This window comes from Eutrigla gurnardus (genome assembly GCF_963514095.1).
Source record: "Eutrigla gurnardus genome assembly, chromosome: 3".
NCBI classification, from domain to species: domain Eukaryota; kingdom Metazoa; phylum Chordata; class Actinopteri; order Perciformes; family Triglidae; genus Eutrigla; species Eutrigla gurnardus.
Genome location: NC_139917.1, coordinates 19466825 through 19489526, shown reverse-complemented (window position 1 = coordinate 19489526; position 22702 = coordinate 19466825). Strand labels below are relative to the sequence as shown.

Here is a 22702-nt window from a genome sequence, read left to right as displayed (position 1 = left end):
AAGTTTTCAAGTGCGAGGTGTTTTTAATATACTGCACAAAGACAATGAAATATTTACCAATCTTTAACGGAGACAAAACGATATTTAAAGCTCAACAAAAAACAGAAAACTCACCTTGCTACACTTCCTCATCTGTTGATTTGTCAAAGCTGCTGTTGGTCGTTAAGGTTACAAGGCTCCCTTTGGATTGTGTCGCATCTCTTCCACACAACAGTCACATCAACCGCACCCACGGAAATACAGTATTAAGGACTATGCGAGAAAATAGCAGTTAACGCTAAGCATGCTTTCAAGCTTTCAGTGTACAGGACATACATATATATTCAGTCTTTATCTAAGGCAAGTGTATGTACAGAGTAACGCCGCCAAGCACACTGCCAGACAACTCAAGGTCAAGTCTTCAATAAAATACTATATAAGCTTTCTCTGGTCTGCTGAGTCACTGAATTCTCATCTTCTGATCACGTGTGTGTGTTAAGACACACAAAAGAAAATGGCATCACATCATCTTACTGTCCATCTTAAGATCTCTCTTTACACAACTCAGTTTTATCATGCACCATGGCTTTCATATGACTCTACAATTAGGTTTTCTGTTACAAGTTGTGAATGCAACTCCATTTAAAGATGACTGCAAATTACGCCCAGTCTTATTACAACAATAGTCACATCTTACATCCTGAGAATTAAAAAAGTTACAAGAAATGGACAGGTGGAATCTTTTGAGCCACAGGGAGTATACAAGAATTGAATGTCATAAAAACAAAACAAAAAAAGGACTAGACAGATATAAGCAATATGATTTAAAAAGAAATCCTCAGAGTAAACTCTCCCCTGCTACTGGTTTAAAAATAAGACGACTGCAATCACTGCAATTTTGGTATTTTTCTTGCTGGGCATGTCCCACCATCTTAAATGTTATATGGGCCTTACACAGTTAGAATCATGTTTAATTTTGAACATGCAGAAGAATGAGGTTTTAAAAATATATATATATACCTCCCAGTATATACCTGTCTAGTTCTTTGTCCAATTCTCATAACATCCAGAATAGACTGCACAGATACAGAAAAATGGGTGCAAACAAGTTGCCCTTTCTTCAGTGACAAATCACAACATCCATCCCCTGGTTCTCAGTCATTGGAAGAAAGAAAATCCTATGGCTATTAGTGATCATTCTTACACATAAAATATTTACTATTTAACTTGTGTCACAAGAAACTTAAATATAAAAAAGATCTTCAAAGATACTAATTGACAACATTAAGCAGGCATTTCTGACCCTTTAGTGTCAGCCCATTGTCAGTGTCCTAACCAGACCTTTAGCACTCTTTAACAAAAACGCACTGAAAAATAGATGCATTGAAACTTTAAATATAGTAAATACTTTGCATTTTCTATTTTTTTTTTCTCTATTTTACTTTACTGAAATCACAATACTCAAGCAAGTCCTCGTGGGAAAATAAATCCAATGTTTGATTAATGTTATTTTGTATACGGTTTTTAATCAAGGTGCTGGGTAGGAGGTGTTCAAGGTGCTGTCATTCGTCCCGAGGAATGGCCTGTGGAAGACCCGCAGTTTGAAGGTTTTGCAGCCTGTGTCCTTCATAGAGATACAGTCTCTAACACACGCCTTAAAACTGACCTGGATTTAGATCTCCCCTTGTTTCTTTTCTTAATGCTCACGCCACAGAATTCAGCAGGGTGCCTTCAGTAGTTCGACTCGTTTCACATCAGTGTAGGAGGGAGAGGGGTGAGGCTACGGCGGGTGATCTTCCCGTCCATGGCACCCTCAAGAGAGAAGTGTATGACATCCAATTTCTAGCCCTAACACATTTCTCACTCTAATCCACTTTTCTCCCCGTGCTTCATTTCCCCCGGTCTCTCTCCGTGCCTTTGTGTCCATCTCAGAGTGATGTATCCTGATGGATTGACTGCAGACAGCCCAGCAGCTGGTAATAAGGGCTGCCTGGCGAGGCCACAGTCTCAAACACCGACTGGAAAGCCCTGCGGTCCAGCTCCTCGTCAATCTGGTGCCGGTAGAAATCCATGGCCACCAGGCAGAACAGGTTGACATCCACGACCTCACTGGAGCCCATTCTGCTGATCACATGTGGCAACCTGGTTTGAGAGCAGCAGGGTTAAGGACAACAGTTTGGTAGGGCTGTACATTTACACTTCGCTGCTACCTCCCCACGTAGAGATACAAAAAAAAAACACAATCGCTGCCCTGCTCATGGGATTCATGTCATGTAAGGATACAGGGCCGAGATCCACTGGGAGGTAGAGGCAGAGACAAAGAAACAGGAGAGGCTCCACATGGCCATGGCCACTGGTGTCCTCTGGGTGAAGTTGGACAAGGACAGCAGCACCCAGTCTCGCACCATAGAAGACTGGCCTGTGGCATGGAGTGTCTGGAAAACCTGGTGGTATTAGACGGAGACGAGATGCACAAGGTGACAATCTTATAAATGCAGCTCATTAACTTGGGTTTAAATCCCTGCATTGTTTGATCATTTATATAAAATTGCAAAATTAAGGCTGGTTTTGCAAAGCAAAACAACATTTCTATGTTTAAGGATACCTTCTATTTTAATATAAGCATGGCCAATTCATGCTGCTGCATAATTCTTTTCTAATTCTACCGACTGCACTGATCTCATTTATTCTGTATTTTAAATCCCTGGAGAACAACTGGAATGCACCCTTTGCTCCAGTTTGATGTTGTCTTGACAACTTATTGTCTGACTGGACAACAAAAGAAAGAGCTGGACTTCATTGAAATTCTCTGTAATGCTCCTCAATGAAGCAAACTCGAAGTATTTCTGTGGCCAAAAGGATTTTATCTAACAATTTAAGTTAAATCTCGACAATAAAATGCATTTAAAAAATGCTGCTGACCTTGTAGACCACAGTGGCCATGAATTGTGGGTAAGGTTGCTGATTGGACAGGAACTCTCCGATGACCTTGTTCATGACGTCCTGTGGCGGGAAGAAGTCGTCCAGAAACTGGGGCAGAATCCTGGACACCACCCGAGCTTCGCTGGGTAGACCTTTCCGGATCCTGCAAACAGGAAACCCCAGAAGAGCAAATTATGATGGGAAGAAAAACAAGTAGTGCTACTGTTTGTCAAAATGTAGATCGGCTGACACAGTCAAATTATTTTGTACAACACAAACCCACAGAGGTTGAAGAAAGCAGCAAATGTATAATGGTTGTGCGAGTATGTGTATGTACCTGTCGAAGAGCACAGAGACCCTCTCCATTGCAACAATGATCGACTCGCTGTCTGGGGCCTGAGGGTCAGAGTGGGCGGGGCGACTGGCAGGGCTGGCTTTCTCCTTTCCTGAGGAGAAACCAACATGACCCGCCGTGACGCCCACCGCCTCTGCTAGGGCAGAGCCAGCATCAACCTCACCTCTAACCCCTGACACGTCTGAACACGATGCGAGCACCGCTGAGAGGATGAGAGGGGAGGGGGGGGAGTGGGGGGGGGGGTTCAGATTCAGATCAGAATTTAGTTGACCTCAAGCAAAAAAAAATTGTTGAAATTCTGGGAGCTACCTTCAGTCAAATCACCATAAGGTTTTCCGTAAGTGACTGGTGCTTAAAGTATTAGGAGAGATTTTCGATACCACGTTTCCTGGGTACATTACATACTAGATAAGCCTCTCGCGTGACCTGAATGTGCTTCAGCTTGCTTTGCTGTACTGCACATGAAGAGAGGTGGGCCTTTAGGTACAACTTATTTTACTCAAGGGTTTGCCGGCTAGCTCTTGGTAAGAAAGAGATATTATTTAGCCGGTCAGCAAGAGAGTTAGTACGGGACAACGTAGGGGTTAGAGGTAGGGTTTATCAGAGGTATGTATAGAATACATGAATTACATGCAGTTTTGTTTTATGATGTCACAGGCATTATTGTAGGGTTGGTAGGAGCTTTAAGAAAAGAGATCTGTTATGCAGTAAAGACAGATTTAACAAATGTAAATACTAGCATTGGTCAGCATGATAAGATTTGCACTAAGTACATGAAAGTTATACTGGCAGTAGATGTAAACAGGGCAGACATTTATATAATTGTAGTAATAGGATGTACTGTAAGCTGCATGCAATGGTGGCATGCACAATCAGGTGTAAGCTAGTGAGTTAATATTTCAGTGTTGTCACAGTTCTGCCCTGTAATATTCCCTGCCAGTGAGTTTTGCCAGCTAATTCAACGGTGAGGTTACAGTGGATTGAGAAAGTCACAACAGCAGTAATGGAAGCACCAGTCCTTTATACAGCACATGCTTGAGATTTAGCCAGAATGGAGGATGCGACATTGCATTTGTTCTTACCAGTGTACATGCAGGTGAGCATGAGGCCCAGGGCAGCCATGGCTCTGTGTGGCGACGGCATGTTGACCCTGTCCACGCTGAGTTTGACCAGCGCTTCTCCGTCTACGCGTGACAACTGCTCCGACAGCAGGAGGCGCTCCAGACCGCGCAGCACACAGTGATAGATGACGGAGGGAGTGGAGTCCTCGCTGGCCGACACCATCACGCCACACACCTGGAAGACGGAGGCAGGAGATGGACGAGAGACGAGAAGAAAAGGATGCACAATGTTAGAAATGGTGAATAGCTAAAGAGCATAGACATTAATTAATTAGTTACTTTAATGTATAGAATTGTATAGATTGTGACAGAAATCAAACTCAGACACAGACACACAGACACACAGACACACACACACACACACTTTACCTGTATAATTCCAGCCATAAACTCAGCTCCTACATCCAGAGGGTAGTTCTCCATCATGTAAAAGGCAACGGCGCACATTACCAGCACGTGCTGCTGGTTATGCAGGTTCACACAGCTGCAGCATACAAAGAGACACACAGTGTGTGAGTGGAACCAAATGATGATTAAAACAAAACAGAAAGGCCAGTAGTTTTAAGTGTGAAGGGCAGCACCTAGTGGCAAATTGATGCACTGCACTCTCGGTCCAAGTCTCAGCTCAAAGAACCGTTTCTGAGACAGGCGAATCACGGTGGTAGTATTGTAATCTGCACCAACACTAAGCTGGATAAAACTAATTGATTGCAAAATCCACTTACAGTGCAGGAGGCTCACACACACACTTATCATTTAACACAATTGCTCCCTGAGGCTCTTCATCATCAGCTCAACTCATTGGATGATCAAATGAGGTCAGCGTCTGTTTTTGAGATGGTGTGAATAGAGCGGCGATACTCACTGAGCGATAGCCCTGAGGTTGGACAGCAGGTACTCGGAGACAATGGGGATGAGCTGTTTCGCTGTGTCATCTAGCAGGTCACACTCCAACACATACAGCACTCCATGCAGGGCCCCCATGCGGCTGGGCAGGTGGGTGCTGCGCAGGGTCGTCTCCAACAGGCGACACACAGGCTCCGCTATCACTTTGTCCTACAAATATACACTTTGTTATACACTGAACCAATAGCTCACAGGGTTTGACGTCCCTCTGCTTCACATCGGACCTAACAAAGCCCCTCAGCTGCTATTGCTTTTATAAGTAAGCAATACGTTTATAAGTATGGCAATACGGGCGCGCAGGTGGCGGAGTGGTTAGAGCACATGCCATGTACGAACGTACGCACAGACGCAGCCGACCCCGGTTCGAATCCCGGCTGGAGGTCCTTTGCTGCATGTCACACCCCCCTCTCTCTCCTGTGTTTCCTAACTGTCCACTGCTAATAAAAGGTGTCTATGCCACACAAAAAAAAGTATGGCAATATGTAAATTATAGACACATTTCAAAGTAAATAGCTTGTTATTCATAAATAATGATTTCCTGGGATGGCTGCCTGCACATACCGAGGCAGTTGCTAAGGAACAGCAGTTGCTACGCAATGTAAATTAGCAGCTAGCATCCCTATTCTTCACTGACTTATTGTTTTAATTATTTGGCTCTTTATTAACATCATATGCATTTTGCCATTTATTGTGTTTCAGAATCACGGTGCCGCAGAAGCAGTGCATTCCTGCTGCATTCCTGCTTGCTTGCATATTCTGGGCAACACTGTCGAACCTCCTATTAAGAGGCGTTGCAAGTGGAGGTGGATTTCTTCCCCTGAAGATAGGCACTGCTCAATCCACTCCTCTACACAGATTAACTTGACATGTTCCCAAATTGTAGTGGGTTTTATCAGCTAAATGTGTTACTCTGAATCCCGTAACCTGTTCAGTGTTGGGTGTGATCCCACAGAGAGGGATTAAAGGTCATTGCTGGTATGTGGTAATTATATCATGGTGATGAACCAACTAGATTGCTTGATTTGAGCTACCCGTTTTATAATGTAGAACATTAGATAAGAGGTTAATGTTAAAACACTACGACGCCCTATCACAAAACACACATCTTTCCACCATCTAAAAGGGTCTCCCAACCACACAGAGGCATTCTCACCATGCCCAGTACGGCTGCAGCCTTGCAGATGGCAGGCACCAGGTATTGATTGAGGATCTCATCCTCTGGTGGGTGGAGCTTCTGCAGTTCTGTCAGGGTGGAGAACATCATGTCAAACTGGTTCCTCTCAGTGAACAGGTCCGACACCGCCAGCAGCTACACAGAATGACAAGAGGGGGAAGACGGTGTGGTGAGTGAGATGGGAGCTGACCCAGTCAGGGCTCCAGTTCTGTTGGATACCCTCAAACATCTCTTCTTTTTCCAGAACAGACAAGCAGGTACGGACTTCTATTGTCTGCTTTCCAGGATGAGGAAAACTAGGGTGTTATTCTGCTGTTCAAGAATAACTGGGGAAGTTAAATCAACCGTAGGCAACCCTTTACTGATAAAGTTAATGAAAGATGATGCATGTGCATCATAGCTCACCGATCGGACCACTTCACTGACGAGTATGGTCGGGGTCTTCCTGTTACTCGGGGAGCCAGGGATCAGCCACTGGCTGTAGAGCTCCAGGAGAAACTGTGAACATGAATGAATGTCCACACCTGCACGATGCTTCCTGAAAGCACAGATAGATAGCGAATAAGTCCCATCGTGCAGTCTTGTTTCAGACCGTACATGATGAGACAGGAGAAACCTGTCAGTGCACAACTCATACGACTCACCTAGAGTTGATAGGAGATATGGGTGGGGAGGTGGGGGCTGGAGTGTCTGCTTCATCTTCTTCATCCTCACCCCATTCTTCCTCTCTCAGTGGGGTGATGTTGTTACCTAACCACACTGAGTGGATGGAGACCTGGAGAGTGGGAGAAACATATAAAAAAATTTATTATTGTGCTAAATTAAGAACTTAAACACTGTTCAACAAGCATTTTATCCACCACTTCCTAATTTTTATGCAGCCCTTACCTGTCCCAGTTTGTAGTCCATGTTACCCATCTCCCTCTCTGTGTTGATCTGAAGCAGTAGCTTCTCATGGCTTATCAGCGTGCCTGCTAAAACAAAATTAAACAAGAAATTAGAGTAGGAGTTGCAGCAGCAGCTGAGGGTAAAGTGAGAGACTGAGCAAACGTTATGTGTTACCAGCTGAGGCTGCGGACAGCGAGGGCACAGGGTCCCAGGCATGGTACGGGTGGGGGGTATGGACATTGTCTCTCTTCGACACAAGCGCCTGAATCTCTCTCTCCACCTCACCCCTGATCACCGCAAGTTTCCTTCCAAACCTGGGCACACGTAACAATGAATAAATATCTCTGAATGCGTATTCTAGGCACTGCTACAATGTAAATGGAACCCAGCTGCATTGCTACCGTGTTTCCAGGGCTTTGAGGCTCTTGTTGCGGGGCTGCTGTTCCAGACAGCTGACTGCAGGGTTGCCAGCAGTAGGCAGGGTCATGGCACTCAGCACCAGGCTGGTGATGGCCTGCACTGCTAACACATTCAACTGGGTACGCTCCAAGTCCTCCTAGAGACAAAGGGAGGAACAAAACAATGAGACAGATGGGGGGGAAACTCAGAGAAGGAACTAAGGGTTATAAAATTGTTTCCCACAATTTATTCCAAATGGTATCAGAAAAAAACATGTGTACTTCTTTAATGCTCACATGCTGAATTTACACAAATTCTTACGTTTCTCATTAAAAAAAGCAGCTGTGTGACTGCTTAGTCGTAATTATGTAGTCCAATTAAACTCACTAACTATCAGCACATTGAAGGATGTGAACAATATTCCAGTGAGTGCATGAGTGCATGTGTGCGTGTGTGTGCGTGTACCTCCTGCTGTGTCTCCTCCTCCTGGTCCATAGTGATTGGTTGGGTGACCAGCACCCCAAGCAGTGTTGCCCAGGTCTCCTCAAACTGAGTCCTGCTGCTCCAGCCTAAACATAAGGCAACAAAACCACTCACATGACTGAACATACAGTGATGCATCGGCCACACTCACACAACTTTATACATAATAGTGGCAAGCAGTTTACTCTATCCAAAACTGCACATCTGGAACGATTCAGCAATCAGCAGTAGGCGATGTCACGGCGATGAGATAAACAATGAGACAATAGAGGGAAGGCCCATTTCATGTCTGTGGGTGTGTTTCTGTACCCAGTGTATTGATGCGGTAGAGGAACTCTCTGAAGACATCCTTTTCCTGCAGGAAATCCACAGGGATCTCTGGTAGCGTTGTGCCATACTCTCCTCCTGGCTGAGGGGACCAGCCCAGTTTCCAAACCTTCACACACAAAGATATTAATATCCCAACACAATCAATTGTTCAAATCCAAGGCATAATCTCTCTCACACACTGACCAGTGGAGGTACTCGGGTGTAGCTGTTGACCAGAGGCAGTCGTGACAGACTGATGACAATATTGCGCAAGGTTGGTGTGAGGAAAGCAGGGAATGCACTGTTTCTATGGTGACCCAGGGTGAGGATGCTCTGCAGGCCTTCCACCAGCTCGGCCATAATCTCGCATGCTTGCCACTCGCACATGTCTGCAACACACAGGTGAAAGCTTGAAGGGATATTTCATGGCTAATTCCCTCTGAGATCTGACTCAGAAGAGATTACACCATTAGACATCAGAGTGGTGAAGCAAAGCCCTGAAAAATAAAATAACAGAGGTTTTAAAATAAGTGCTCACGGCCAGCATGGGAGTCCACTTCGTCTCCTTCAGCGTCTCTCTCTGCCTTCGTCTTTTTCTTCTCTGGGTGCAGAAGCTGGTCACCAGGACTCACAGCCACTGGGGGACCAAGAGAAAAAGTTTGATCAGCATCGAGCAGTTCACCACAAAATCCAAAATAATATTATTTTTTTATTGTATTGGTGTGAGTTAGTGTGGGAGATATCGGCGGTAGACATGTCTGCCTTCTCTACAACAGAATCTGACTAGATGACACTTGGCTTGTGGTGTTTAAAGCAGAAGCAGAAATGTCTCTTCAGAAATCATGACCCGATAACTCAGGATAAACTATATAGTCGAGAACATGCAGACATTTCTATGGCCGATATCTCCAAAACTCAGCAACTCACACCAAAACAATCTAGATTGATAAATAGCACTATTTAAGAGGAAAATGTGTATACTTGATGTTAGGTCCCTTTAATACGAAAATCATAAGGAATGTACAAACAACTTCCCGATGGCCTCCTCACCTGCAACAATGATGAGGCGCAGGCAGTAGATGAGGGAGCAGGTGTGTGTGGTGTACTCGGGGGTGGACAGTTTGTTCCAGACGCAGGACTGCTGCAGGGCCAGACACAGACAGGACAGAGCCCACTGCAGGTCCACACTAAGGGGCAACTTATTCTGGAGGAGGCGCCATGCTATGACCTGGGCGAAGAGAGAGACAGAAAAATGGAAGATCGGAATAAAGGTGGGACAATTAGGATGAAATAATGGGGTCCCATATACATTAGAAAAAACACTATTACCACTATTTTATGATTGAGAAAGAAGTCTAAAATAATTATCAAATGAGAGGAAATTATTTAATTACATGAAGCTATAAGCAAGAAACAGGCTTTGCACCAGGGACCAGAAGTGACCATATTTTGACTGCGGATGAGCGAGGTGGTAGAATCCCTTTACATCAATAATGCTGGGCACTCAAAGTTGATGGGCAGTAGTTCCCCGATATCAAATGTTTTAAAGTTATGGTGAAATGGTAAATGGTCCTCATCTATATAGCGATTATAAAGTGATTTGATTTAAATCCTTCTTGAAATTCTCATAACCTATGAAATGTTCTTAATGCAGAAGCTAAAGACGCTCTAACTTCCGCTTCACTGGGACGTTAATATGTGGATTCTTACCTCGGCGGCAGTGCAGGTGAAAGCGATGATGAGGTGTTCCTTGTCAGAGGGGATATGTAGTGAGGAAGGCAGCTGGCTCACCATCAGCAGATACTGGGACAGAGCTCTGCAGAGCGACAAAACACTGGGGTAGAATCCTGGCTCATCTGAAAAGCAGACAGCAGACATAAATGACTCAATCCGACAGTGTTCAATACGTAAAACTCTAACTTATGTATTTTCGTCCACCACTCTCTGCTTCCCGCCCACTCTCACCATACACATCAGCTAGCTGCTTCCCGTAGGGCTGGGACAGGCCAGGCAGCAGGAACAACTGGTGCGGGACAGGAAGTGACCCCGTAACTGCTGCAAGTCGCTCTAGGGTCACCTGCAGGGCTGTCTCCAACAAGAGCGACCCTTGACCTCGTGCTAACCGCTGCCTCCCCATACTCAGGCATGGACACAGCAGGCTTAGGTTGAACTCCTTTTGGGGGGGGGGAGCACACACCAGGTTTAGATGCATTGAAATCCCTTTATAATGAATCTATATAGTCAAGAATATTTATCCTTGAGGTCTGAGATCTGTGTCACCTTGCAGCTCATGATGTTAAAGAGGTCAGCGGGAGGTAGTTTGGTGAGGAGTTCTGTCGTCTCCAACAGGGAAACATCTCCATGAAGACAACACTGAGACTTCACCAGAGCCACATACCACTCCTGAAAAAACAAAATTTAATTATGCAAAGAATTCCTATTGCAAATTTCTTTACTTGAACTTTACTTGAACAGCGATTCCCACCCTGATTCTTTAATCGCTCACCTTATCTGCGATGACCAGCTCAGGAGCAGATGGTGGATCCCCATCCAAGGGGTGTGATGTCACGGGAGGAGCGGGGCTGCTGGTGTCAGCAACAGTGGCTCTGAACCTGTCCAGCAGGGAGTAGAACCTCTGATGCCTGTGATAAGAGAGATGAACAGAGGTTACGACAACTATTTTTGTTTGATTCAACAGAAATGTGTCCTGTAGTACATAACTTCAATCCCTGCATGTAGTATATATTTATTTTTCTCTCATCGGTTTTAATGTTTTCTATGTTTTGAATCGAGTTAACTTGTATGTTTGAAATAATAAACAAATACAATTGATTGTTTCAATTCATTGTTTTGTTGTTGTTCAGTCTGCTTTTTTAAAATATGATCAGGAGTGTAAAATGTGCAACAGAATGCTAAAACTACAAACTATTCCTCAAATCGGCTGTAATACAGAAGAGCTCTTACCTCTGAGCCAGGCCACTGGTCTGGAGGTATTCCTGGATCCTGTCCAGTTCCTCCACAGGCAGCTGTGCTACACTGTTCTGCAGGGTGGAGGAACACAACAACACATGATCAACTTGAGGGACAATCAAGTACAACAAGATTAACACCCGTTTCATAGAAGAAACTTGCAGCCTTTTTTCTTCACAGAAAGAGACAAAGTTAACATCTTCGTTATTTCTATCATACAAGTAGGGTGCGTTCTGTCATCATACCTACTCCACACCTACTCTGGAGAGCTGAGTGGACAGTGGCTTGTGATGGTAAAAGATAATTTATCAAATTTCCAAGCTAACTCCCTTGTGACAAGAAAAAAAGTCCTCCATAAGCTGTACCTGTAGTGTCTCAGCCAGCAGCATCTCCACTCTGCGACACGCCAGTGTGTCCACCATGCGAGCCAAAACCCTGAAGGGTGTATTGAGCAGCTTGTCCACATAGAGCATCAGCAGGGAGCCGGACTGACTCAGGTGGATGCCTTCCAAACACTGCAGAGTCTTCTTCAACATGGTTGGCTGCAAAAAGAAGGCGAGGATTCAGTAAGAAAGGCAGAAGGGCAATCGGAGGAGGAGAGACAAAGGAAAAGACAGTAAAAGAAAAGAGGTTGGGGTAAGTGACACCAATGAAACACACTTGTGACTTAAACAATGAAATATGATAGACAACAGGATAGATGGAATAGAAAAAGTATAGCATTTTCAGTCATGAGGGGTACTGGACAACTTCAGAGAAGGGGAATAATAAATCAATCAAAATGGATTTTATCAAGTTGGTACAATTAATTAAGTTACTTGACTGATGAGGGCTGATGGAAAGAGGGGGGGGGCTAAGAGGGTGTAGTCTCACAGTACTGAGGTTGTCACAGCGGGACTGGATGGCCTGGATGAAGAGACCACTGGCGGCTGAGTTGCGGTGCACAGCGCTGATGAAATCCTGCACCGGAGGCTCGTGGGAAAGGTTGATGAGTTCACGCACATGGTTGACAATCAGCCAGGTCAGATGCTCCGAGTCATGGAGGTTCTGACACTATTTTTGCCGTGATAAAAATCAAAGTTGCGTGTTAACTTAAAACAAAGGTTGCTTATTTGTGACTTATTCAAACAGTGTTAATATATTTTGGTCTTCGCCAAACGCTCTGAAGAGTCTCACCACATAGTCACAGAAGAGGATGAGGGCTCCCCTCCGTACGATCTCTCGGTTGACCATAGCTAACAGAGTCTCGGGCTTGTCCTCCTCTCCTTCCCCTGAGGAGTGAGGGCTCAGCAGCTTTGTGGATGAGAGGCTCTGTCTCCTGTGAGAGAGGGGAGGGAGACGGGGTAGATTGTCACAAGACACGGTGCCCTGCTCAACTTCTAAGTAATACAAATACAAGGAATATGATTTTGGACAATTTGCTGCACTACAAATGGATTTTATGCTCTGTTTTTGTATTTTTGTCATATGATGCACTTATTAATTTGATATTTTGATCATACTGCTCACTTTGTACATTGCTCTAAGATGGAGCTCCTTCCCCTTTCAGAGTATTTCCAGCAAAAGGGTGTATAATTAGGGTTCACATGAGTACATTTGCCATCAGTAAACACTCATAGCAACTGTTTTTACCTGGGTGTCTGGTGCACCTCAGTCCACCAGGAGTAGTTAGTGTAGTCGATGATGAGGAGAACCTGGCACCACAGAAGCACCAGGGAGGGGTGGGTGGTGATCAGGCACTGCACCATGCTGTTCAGACCCTCCAAGGGGTAAAACAGGCCGGCCTCGGTGACACTCTGCCCACCTTCACCCTTCAGGAGACGGCTAGCTGCAGCCGTGATCCTGCGAAACATTCCTGGAAGGAAAAGGGTCGTACTAATGTTAACAGGAAACAACAGATTTGGTGAAATGTAATGAATTTCATTCCAAAACCTAATATCTACCATTTTCGCCACAACAAAAATAATGATTGAAGTGATATAAAGCTCACCACTTTTGAAGACATGTATGAGACACATGAGCAGTGTGCCCAGCTGCTGGCAGTAGAAAGTGTGTTGCTGCTCTGTAATGTCCACTTTAACCTGTCGAGAGGAAATATCATCCAGCAACACTCCTACCAGCTGGAGCAGGAACCTGGGAGGAAGGAATGGGACACATTTCAAGTGAAACTGAGAAGGGGAAAGGAAGGAAAGGGAAGCCTAAAATCTACAGTGAACACAATCACTTACCTGGCAAAGGTTTCCTCAGGAGCGGCTTTTTGTGCCTCACCATTAGGTTCCTGGTTGCCGAGCGCATCAGCGGTAGCTGGGTCACTTGGGGAGGGGCTCTGCTGATGCAGGCGACTTATTGTGAGGCAGGAGAGAAGATGCGGGGTGAGGGAGAGTTCGTGGACCCGTGACAGGACAATGTCCTCGGTGGACTGGGAGACGAGCACCCTGAGCACTGCAAGGATACCAGAGACCCACAGCTGGACTGTAGTGACTGATGTCTGGAGGAGCAGAGGATAAAAAAATTAAAAAAAGATAAATTTTTTTAATCACTTAACAAAAAGTAGACAATGTGTGATAAGGGATTTTTTGATGATTCAGATATCAGATTAGCCTCACCATGGTGAAGGGGGTGGTGAACATACTCTTGAGCAACATGTCTACAGGTCTGAGAGAGGAAGGCGCCACAGTCTCAAACAGAGTGTTCAACACTCCCAACGCCTCCGGAGAATCCAGGTGCATCTGTGAGGACAGAAGATATGTTTAATGATTACAAATAAGGGGTTTACCAGATCATTTCATGAAATTGTTGTAGTCTCGATTTCTAATATTCGTCAGCGTGTGGTAATATATTTGATCTTATCTTAAATTCCTACCTGCTGCTTGGCAATCATGGGAAGTATGACATCAGAAATCTGTCTGGACAACCTCTTCCACTTGTCCTCGTTCTCTTTGTGACACTGCTGCAGTACAAGGATGAACATCTCCAACACCTGCATGTAAAAGACAAAATGTCAGGCACAGAAAAAATGCTTAATGACATGCTCTGTCTGTTTGGCTCCATCTGTGACTGTACCTGATGATACTGCACTAGCCTGAGCAGCATGGAGACCACCACTTCTTTCTGTGTATCCAGCTCTTTGCCCGCATCTGCTTTATTTGAGCCCCTCAACACAAACAGGTCGTGCACGATCGGCTGCAGGGCCGGGATGGCTGTAGAGGAAGGAGGAGAGTAAAACCTTATTAACTCTGTCTCTATATTCACGTTTTTATGATTCTGTCAACGATCATCAGGAAACAAGCATGTTGGTCATCCAGCTACAGTAAGGATGCACTTTATTGGTTATGTTTTCATTTGCTTTTGTTCCTCTCACCGTGTGTGATGGCTTTCCTGCCACTGGCCATGATGCCGTCACACAGCTGGATGATTTTAGGGATACTGATTATCTGCTTGGAGTGGTAACGCTCATAAGACAGCAGCACCAGGAAGAAAAAGATGTTGGGAATAATGGCCTCCGAGTCTCTGTGTGAGAACAGGTATTATTTTAGGTAACAGTGCGATATTTGAGATAATCTACAGTTAAGTGGAAGCCAGGTTTGAATGACTTATGTAACCAACACACGGAGAGACGCATGAGTTCTGAAAATGCCACATTGCTCACCTGAACTGTCCCACTTCAATGTACTCAAACTGCTTCAGGACGAAGCCTATGAACACCTGAAAGAGAAAATATCTCCCGGAATGAGCTTAAGTTGAAGGTGAACTCGTGCATGAGCATACGTGCGCGCTTTTTGTTTTGTTTTTACCTGATCCGAGTCCAGCAGGCAGTAGTTGACTCTGAGCTGCACAAGTTGGGCGAGCAGGTCTAGTACTTGCCTCTGCAGGGCCACAGAGGTGCTGGTAGTGTACTGCTTCAAAGCTTTGATCACCAGCGGCTCAAACAGACGAATGTGGTTGTGGATGGCATTCTGAAAAAAGCAAAGATGAGGGAAGAGCTTTCAGAAGAGTAGCACCTCAATCAAGCAAATGAGCAAAGAAAATGCATACTTGATACATTAGTTGTCTCAATCTTTGCAGTTTTAAGCTGTTCACAATCTCAATTTAAGAAAAGTAGCAGCAGAGTGTAAGTTCACCTTGTCTCCTCTGTGGCGTGTTGCATTCGCGATGTTGGACCTCAGCTGGTTCGAAGCTTTTTGCATCACATCAAACCATCTAGAAGCGAAAAAAAAAAAGATGGCAGGCAACTGTAATGTTCCAAGTGCGGTGGTATATTTATCTGGAATCATGCCTTTCATGCTCCTGTGTCTAATTTGGATGTTGCTCCCACTCACCCAGAGGTGTCCTGCTCCTGTTCAGCCTGCACCATGTTACGGAGACTAGCATCGGCGAGAGCCTGAGTGAAGTGAGTGTACGGCGCCATGAAGCAGTAGTGGTAGAGGCCAGGTCGCAAGCTGGACGAGCCAAGACGGAGAGCCTTACCCTGGGAACGGCTGGGTCCACTCAGGATGCCCTCACACTGGGAGATCAGGTTGGTGCCAAACAGGGTCTTCAACAGCTAAAGAGAAAGAGGTCTTAAGTTACTAAAGGAAAAAGCAATCGTTTGTTTGAATGCAGTTATTTTCAAAACTGGCTAGCACAGTTTAAATGGATCATTTCATTAAGGCACGTTTTTTCTACTTGTATTACATCTGTTATGTAGATTTTCAAATTTAGTATGGAATAAGCTGTAAAATAGAAAACATAATCAAGAGAGTGTCTTGTAGGCTTTTCGCCATTACCAACTTAGTCTTCATGTTTGAACCTTTTTCCATTCTGACTTCTATCTGTTTCATTTTTTTTCCCCCCATGTTTTTTGGTCTTGAATGGGCCCATTTTTCAAGAAAAATAACACATCTTTTGTCCTGTGATCTGAGAGTTTCATGTTTTAAGAAAAAATATCTTCTGTAAATCAATTAAATACAGAATATATTCACTATTATGCAAAGGACTTTATTATGTCTTAAGAGGCACAGGCAAGATGACGTCCAGCTCGTATAACACTATGCGAGCGTATGAAGATGTATGGTACCATCGCACAGAAAACCCGATGCCTTTACAGGCCCTGTCGGCAGATACCAGCCTCACTCTGTGTGGAGTCGCACCGGTTGCAGCACACCGCTCAGTGTTGAAACCATTAAAGACTGCCACACACACACCCACATAACATAATAAACAACACAGATTACTGACCTGTTGTACACAAACAGTAGACATGGTTGGTTCTCTGGAGAAGCAGGACTTAAGGTAGCCCAAGATTTCCTCCACACACTGACCGAGAACATAGAATATAATTTTATTCAATGGATTGATTACAGTCTGTGCAAATAAGAGTGGTCAAACATAGCTTGCATGAATGAAAACAAACTTATTTTGTCATATCTTTACCTTGCTGATGTCATGTAGTGTGGCCAGCTCCAGGAGCTGAGACAGAACATCTAGAGTGGAACGCAGAAAACCACCAAACTTCTCCTGGCTACTGTGGAGGTCCAGCGTCACCTTGGAGATAAAAACACAATTAACACCATTTAAGACTCTGAAACCTGCAAAACACATTTCTGTTATTTTGGAAGTAGTTTAAAACGGATGTGTGTTCTGACCTTGTAGTTGGCATGCGTAGCTTTGAGGACATCATAGAGCTTGAGGTAGGGTGGCAGGTGGTAGAAGTTGCCCAGGGTGGTAGATTTGTTTACGGCAGTTGACCCAGTGCTGTCTCCTGGCCTGCCTGCTCATGAAAAACAATATCAAACGTATTAAATACTCACAGATACCTCAGAGGGACCGTCTGTACCTCGGCATGCATGGCCAGGTGTGCATATACCTGTGTTGACCTCACTGCTTTTCTTTGGGCTCATGGGGGCCGCACTGGGCTCAGCAGCATCCTTCTCCTTGCCTTTTCTCCGGATGGGACTGAGGGAGGGGGTGTTGCTCAGAGAGGGGAGGGTGGCCTAAAAAAGAAGGAAAGAAAACAGTAGGGAACAGAGTACTAAACTTAAACTGTGTACAACGGCCTTCCTGTGGATGCAACTTAGTGAAATGTGACTTACAAACACTCACTATTGACAGTTACCTTAACTGCTGGTCCAGGTGGTGTGTCATCCAGCACATGGGCACAGATGTTGAGGATCTTTAGTAGGTGAGAAAACAGCTGCTCCAACATGGCCACCAGGGAGCGATCTGACAGCCCCGCCCAGGGTTCCTCCATCTTATTCTGGGCTGCACTGGCGTTCGTGCTAGCACTGCTGCCTTCTTCCTCTCCAGACCAGGGGTTGCGCATACATTTAGGGGCCACAGCTTGGAATGTGATTAAGAGAATTGTTAATCAATAACAGGTTACTGCTTTTGTCTCAAAGGTTTGTTTGAGTGATTGGCGGTATGCTTGCAAATAAAGTCTAATTTTGAGTTAAATTAACAAGTTCAGGCAAAATTTGTATGCATATGTTACCCACCAGCAAGCAGATTGCCAGAAAGCAAAAGTGCATCCTGGTGTGACGACAGATCCAGTGGAAACCAGGCAGAGGAGAGTAAGGAGAGAACCATGTTGGCCATTCCTACTGTCAGTGTCCTCCGCTCAGTGTCCGGTGCAGATGAAGAGGTGGTTGAAGAGGTTGGGGCACTACTAGGCTGTGACATACTGTAAATCAGAGAGATAAGGTAAAAAGGATAATCCGGTGTGAATCGCAAAAAATAAATAAGTGAAACAATGACAAATAGTAGTGTGTTGCCTGGCAGGATATCCAACTAGGATGGATGTGGAAGATGGATTGATAAGATAGGGCACACAAACCTGAGGGCCCTGCCCCTGCTGCGGTTGAGACTGGAGCGGGAGGAAAAGGTATTACTCGAGCTAACATAGCCACAGTGCCAGCCCGTACTCCAAGCACACACTGGAAAATTTGAAGCCAGGAGGCACAAAGCCTCACAGCAGCCAAACTGCAGAGAAACAGACAAAGGAACGGTGTTTTACATGTTAGACAAAAACACATAAACAGTAAGCATAGTAAAGGAGAAGCATTATGTGTGTCTGAAAGCTCACAGTCAGGGCTCTGGAGGAAGAGGAGGTGAACGCATGGGAGACAGCGGTAACAACTCTGGACAAATTGTTCTCGATTGTGACATCAGACACGTTGTTGGACAAGTTGAAGCCTCTGTACGTCCTGGCAGACGGAGAAAAGAGCAGAGTTCCTCAGACTGTGGGCTGTGATTTTGTCAAAAGATTTGTCATTGAACCTTGTACTTAATTTCAAAGCTCTGATTGTCTGTAGAATACAACATACCGTAGGCACCATAAAACAACACATGATCAAAGATCTTGAGAGAATGGCATTGAGAGCCAATGAGAGTATCTGTGTTTTCATATTCTTACCTCGTGATAGTGCTAACTGTGAACTGAGAGGGGGGTTGTGTCTCATGCATCAGCAGCTGCAGGTAGACTGAACTCTGGTCCCGGGCAATAGCCACCACTGGGTCCACTTGACCCTGGTCACAGTCATAGAACAACCTGGAAACCAGCCTGGTAGAAAAAGAGGCAAAGAAACATGTGGGAAGGATGAGAGGAAAATAGGAGCAAAAAAACATTTACATAATGTGTTATGCAATTATCAATGTGAATAAGAACTGACAAAAAAGGAAAAAAGGCATGGAGAAAAAAATTGTGATGAAGCTAAATTATGTGCTGGTGCACTAATTCAAAAGCTATCTGCACCAGAACAATCCATGTAAAAAGTTAGTCTGGAGCCCTGAATATGTTCTATGTAAAGACGACCGTATACCTGCTGACAGCAGAGGCTGCCACGTGCCGGACTCTGGGGTCATCATCCCCCAAAAGACGGATGACCACATCATTCAGGACTCTCTCCTGCAGCCGCAGACGCTAGATAGAGTGAAATGTGGATGAATTAGGGACCACAGTCTCAGAGACTCAAGGTGCAAACTTTGAGGATAAAACCTGAATGTTGTTTGTGTCTAAAAACCATCAACAAAACTTGCATTTCCACATCAAGACAATGAGAAAATAAAATGGAGAACTTACCCCAGTGTAGTGATGATCCCCTTTGTGCAAAGTTTCTGTTTTTCTCTCCAGGAAATTAACTAACCTACAAGAGGAAAGAGTGAATATCGTTACTATTATTCACAGGTAATGAAAAATAAGACACAGACACGGTTAAAGTGTAGGATATAGTGATTTAGAAAGTGCAGTCTACCAATGAGTAAAATGCATGAGCATATAGATGCAATAACACAAAATTATATAAATTGACCATACCGGAAGTCCATCTCAGCCAGGGTCTCCAAAAGCTCTGTGCGAACAAGCCAATAGGATGAGTCCCTCAGACCAAGAAGGTTTATCAACAACTGCAGGCCGAGCTCACTCAGGGTACTGCTGCACACAGTCATGATGCAGTGCTGAAACACACACACAAAAAAGATCAGACTCCAACACACTCACACTCAGCACAGATTACGGACACACTCGTACAGAGACGGCTTACCCTAACTGCAGAGCAAGCCATCTTGCATGTGACGGAGGATTCGTCTTTCAGAGACTTCTGGAGCAAAGGCACCAAGTCCACCAGGGACAGGGGGTTACCTGGTGAGCAACAGGACATACAGATGAGAGAACCATTAAAGTCCCAGTTGGCAAGTCTGGCGGATCGAGGGCACTCTGTCGGATTTTGAATGTTTACAACTCTCACACTCCTCCCCCACGACCACCGAGTTCCTTCCCCCCGACTCCGTGCCCTTTGAAATCCCTTAGATCACGCCACCTATGAAACGCGGGTCCGATGTTGACTCTGGTTTTATCACGGGCACTGTCGCAATATTTCTTTTTTTCCTTCTTTTCCACCAGTGTTTTCTTTTCTTTGGTTGTTTTGGACCTCCTCGTTTCGGTTTTTAACCGAGGAATTGGAAGATTGTTGCTACTTCCCTCCGCCTCCCCCCTGTGATAGTGGTACGACCCGAGGGGGGAGGGGCTCTGTGTGTGCACGAACACAGTCCTGCGTGCTGATTGGACAGGATGACCCGGGCTTGGTTGATCTTTTGCAAAACAAACAGGCTCTACGTGCACATAGAGACGCATTTTTTTTTCTAAAACCGGATGATTTATGTTGTTCTATCGGAGCATAGTGTCGGCTTCGGTGAATATGATCAAACAAATGTTGCCGACTGGGATTTTAATTATTATCCCAAGCAATTATAATTGCCCCCCCCCCCCCCCCCCCACACACACTATTCACTATTATGCAAAGGACTTAATTATGTCTTAAGAGGCACAGGCAAGATGACATCCACCTCGTATATTACTATGCGAGCATATTAAGATGTATGGTACCATCGCACAGAAAACCCGATGACTTTACAGGCCCTGTCGGCAGATACCAGCCTCACTCTGTGTGGAGTCACACCGGTTGCAGCACACCGCTAAGTGTTGAAACCATTAAAGACTGCCACACACACACAGACACACACAGACACACACACACCAACCTGTTGCACTCTGCACACTGGCCAGCCAGGTGTGTATGTTGTAACGTGTTTTGGTGAGCGCGGCTTGAATGATGGCTGCGCAGAGGATGGCCGTGGCCCCTCTGATCTGGGGGTCCCCATGGTCGATGAGGCACAGCACGTCACTGACATACTGCTGCTCTACAAGAGGACAGACAAAGACAGCCAAGTCAAAGAAGGTGCTGAAGACGCACAAATACAGTTGTCAAATAATGCATTTTACAACTGTGTTAAAAATGACTTTTTTTCCACACAAGATATGTCCACATGTCACTGGAGGAAAAGTGCATCTTAAATAATACAACAAATAGTGGCTGAATTCCATGTAGCTGCTTGAGTTTCAGGGTGCTGGCATTGTGCATGCTCACAATCACACTGTCATGTCGGACAGTTAGGGTGTTTTCACACTTGGTCACTTTCACCCCTCCAAACAAACTCAAGAGCAGTTAGTCAGCTGTCATTTTTGCACACAGTTCTGTACTCGGTTCGCTTCAAGTCCATGTTCTGGGTTCACTTTGCAATCATACTTGAGCCCTATGAGCTAGCTGTTAGGGATGTACCATTTGCTCAACCATCGATTGTTATTGGCCGAGATTTAGTAAAAGATGCAAAAAAAAATTCTCGCCGCCAATCCACATTGTGAACAGCAAATCCATGTTGAAATCGGCAAGAAATGTTTGTTTTGACCTGTTCTGGTGTCATGCATCATCTAAATAGGATTGTCTTTCATTTTTTTATACCCCTACCTTCTAATGGAATGCCGTCCAGCGGCTCCAGGTATAGGGAATTAAAGAAGGCTTCAGGATGCAACGCTGCTGCTGCTCCAACACAGCTGACCGCCAGAGCCTTCACACTCACTCGCACCTCCTTGTCAGGGATCAGACCTGGGAGAACATAATACAGCAATAAGCACGCAATTATGTCACAGAAAGCAAGAAAGGAAGGGCTGATAAACAATTTACAACGTTGTGTTGAGGTTGTGTCTCAAATAGTGTTCATCATTTTAAGTACTGTTGTGTATTAACAAAGTATAAGGTTATAGGTTTCGTATCATAGCTCATCATAGCTCATGCTCATAATACAGATAACATAGAAACTACTTCTGACCGATTTTGTGTTTGTGAAAAATCCCATAAAATCCCTACAAATCAATGATCTGTTGTCAGGAAAATCCAGCCGATGGAGCTCTTGAATATTGAGTAATTTCATTCATTCTTTTACTCACAAAAATGTTATTTCTAACTCACCACCAAAGTTTTCACCTTTTTTCCTAGAATTGAACTTTCTACTTTAATCACTCATAATATACAGACAGACAGACAGACAGACAGACAGACAGACAGACAGACAGACAGACAGATCTGGGGTCTCTCACTTTTTACTTATTTTTTTTTACTTAAAACTTATTTAGACTTGCAATTGTAGGCAAACAGGATGACATTTTTTAAACACACCAATGGCATATTTTGAGCGGTTTTGATAAGACTCACCATTTTTTTGTCCCGTCAGTAGGAATGAAGCAGCAAGGAGCCGTACACAGTGGACCAGCGGCTCCTTCCCCTGGTCCGTATAATGTCCAATAGGACCCTTTATCCGTGATGGCTAAGAAGTAGGCAGTCAGTCATAAGTATTTTGCTTTCTTTATCTTTCGGGGCAGAAAAAAAA

General features: G+C 44.7%; 1 protein-coding gene across 5 annotated transcripts in view; it reads right to left on the bottom strand.

Annotated features, from left to right (window-relative positions):
* Nucleotides 1–49: 49 nt before the first annotated feature.
* Nucleotides 50–22702, bottom strand: part of htt (huntingtin) — a 31378-nt gene continuing 8725 nt past the window's right edge. For 2 of the 5 annotated variants that reach the window (XM_084006339.1, XM_084006341.1), the window contains 53 exons: nucleotides 22528–22639; nucleotides 21784–21921; nucleotides 21020–21178; nucleotides 20023–20120; nucleotides 19797–19936; nucleotides 19563–19626; nucleotides 19303–19403; nucleotides 18897–19043; nucleotides 18567–18687; nucleotides 18318–18463; nucleotides 17980–18164; nucleotides 17601–17824; nucleotides 17352–17478; nucleotides 17131–17255; nucleotides 16919–17029; nucleotides 16724–16801; nucleotides 15826–16049; nucleotides 15628–15706; nucleotides 15301–15462; nucleotides 15156–15211; nucleotides 14868–15016; nucleotides 14570–14706; nucleotides 14370–14486; nucleotides 14113–14235; nucleotides 13735–13994; nucleotides 13497–13639; nucleotides 13139–13361; nucleotides 12683–12824; nucleotides 12380–12559; nucleotides 11872–12048; nucleotides 11501–11577; nucleotides 11043–11178; nucleotides 10817–10939; nucleotides 10502–10709; nucleotides 10247–10392; nucleotides 9587–9764; nucleotides 9075–9173; nucleotides 8741–8925; nucleotides 8537–8663; nucleotides 8210–8313; nucleotides 7747–7901; nucleotides 7520–7659; nucleotides 7346–7431; nucleotides 7102–7232; nucleotides 6863–6995; nucleotides 6437–6592; nucleotides 5243–5433; nucleotides 4747–4861; nucleotides 4339–4552; nucleotides 3239–3458; nucleotides 2902–3064; nucleotides 2263–2423; nucleotides 50–2121 (listed from right to left, as the gene is read on the bottom strand). In XM_084006339.1, the coding sequence (XP_083862465.1) occupies nucleotides 1908–2121; nucleotides 2263–2423; nucleotides 2902–3064; nucleotides 3239–3458; nucleotides 4339–4552; nucleotides 4747–4861; nucleotides 5243–5433; nucleotides 6437–6592; nucleotides 6863–6995; nucleotides 7102–7232; nucleotides 7346–7431; nucleotides 7520–7659; nucleotides 7747–7901; nucleotides 8210–8313; nucleotides 8537–8663; nucleotides 8741–8925; nucleotides 9075–9173; nucleotides 9587–9764; nucleotides 10247–10392; nucleotides 10502–10709; nucleotides 10817–10939; nucleotides 11043–11178; nucleotides 11501–11577; nucleotides 11872–12048; nucleotides 12380–12559; nucleotides 12683–12824; nucleotides 13139–13361; nucleotides 13497–13639; nucleotides 13735–13994; nucleotides 14113–14235; nucleotides 14370–14486; nucleotides 14570–14706; nucleotides 14868–15016; nucleotides 15156–15211; nucleotides 15301–15462; nucleotides 15628–15706; nucleotides 15826–16049; nucleotides 16724–16801; nucleotides 16919–17029; nucleotides 17131–17255; nucleotides 17352–17478; nucleotides 17601–17824; nucleotides 17980–18164; nucleotides 18318–18463; nucleotides 18567–18687; nucleotides 18897–19043; nucleotides 19303–19403; nucleotides 19563–19626; nucleotides 19797–19936; nucleotides 20023–20120; nucleotides 21020–21178; nucleotides 21784–21921; nucleotides 22528–22639 (7710 nt within the window). In that variant the 3' untranslated portion in view covers nucleotides 50–1907. The remainder of the gene's footprint in view (nucleotides 2122–2262; nucleotides 2424–2901; nucleotides 3065–3238; nucleotides 3459–4338; nucleotides 4553–4746; nucleotides 4862–5242; nucleotides 5434–6436; nucleotides 6593–6862; nucleotides 6996–7101; nucleotides 7233–7345; nucleotides 7432–7519; nucleotides 7660–7746; nucleotides 7902–8209; nucleotides 8314–8536; nucleotides 8664–8740; nucleotides 8926–9074; nucleotides 9174–9586; nucleotides 9765–10246; nucleotides 10393–10501; nucleotides 10710–10816; nucleotides 10940–11042; nucleotides 11179–11500; nucleotides 11578–11871; nucleotides 12049–12379; nucleotides 12560–12682; nucleotides 12825–13138; nucleotides 13362–13496; nucleotides 13640–13734; nucleotides 13995–14112; nucleotides 14236–14369; nucleotides 14487–14569; nucleotides 14707–14867; nucleotides 15017–15155; nucleotides 15212–15300; nucleotides 15463–15627; nucleotides 15707–15825; nucleotides 16050–16723; nucleotides 16802–16918; nucleotides 17030–17130; nucleotides 17256–17351; nucleotides 17479–17600; nucleotides 17825–17979; nucleotides 18165–18317; nucleotides 18464–18566; nucleotides 18688–18896; nucleotides 19044–19302; nucleotides 19404–19562; nucleotides 19627–19796; nucleotides 19937–20022; nucleotides 20121–21019; nucleotides 21179–21783; nucleotides 21922–22527; nucleotides 22640–22702) is intronic. The other 3 variants (XM_084006342.1, XM_084006340.1, XM_084006343.1) reach the window with 3 other exon arrangements.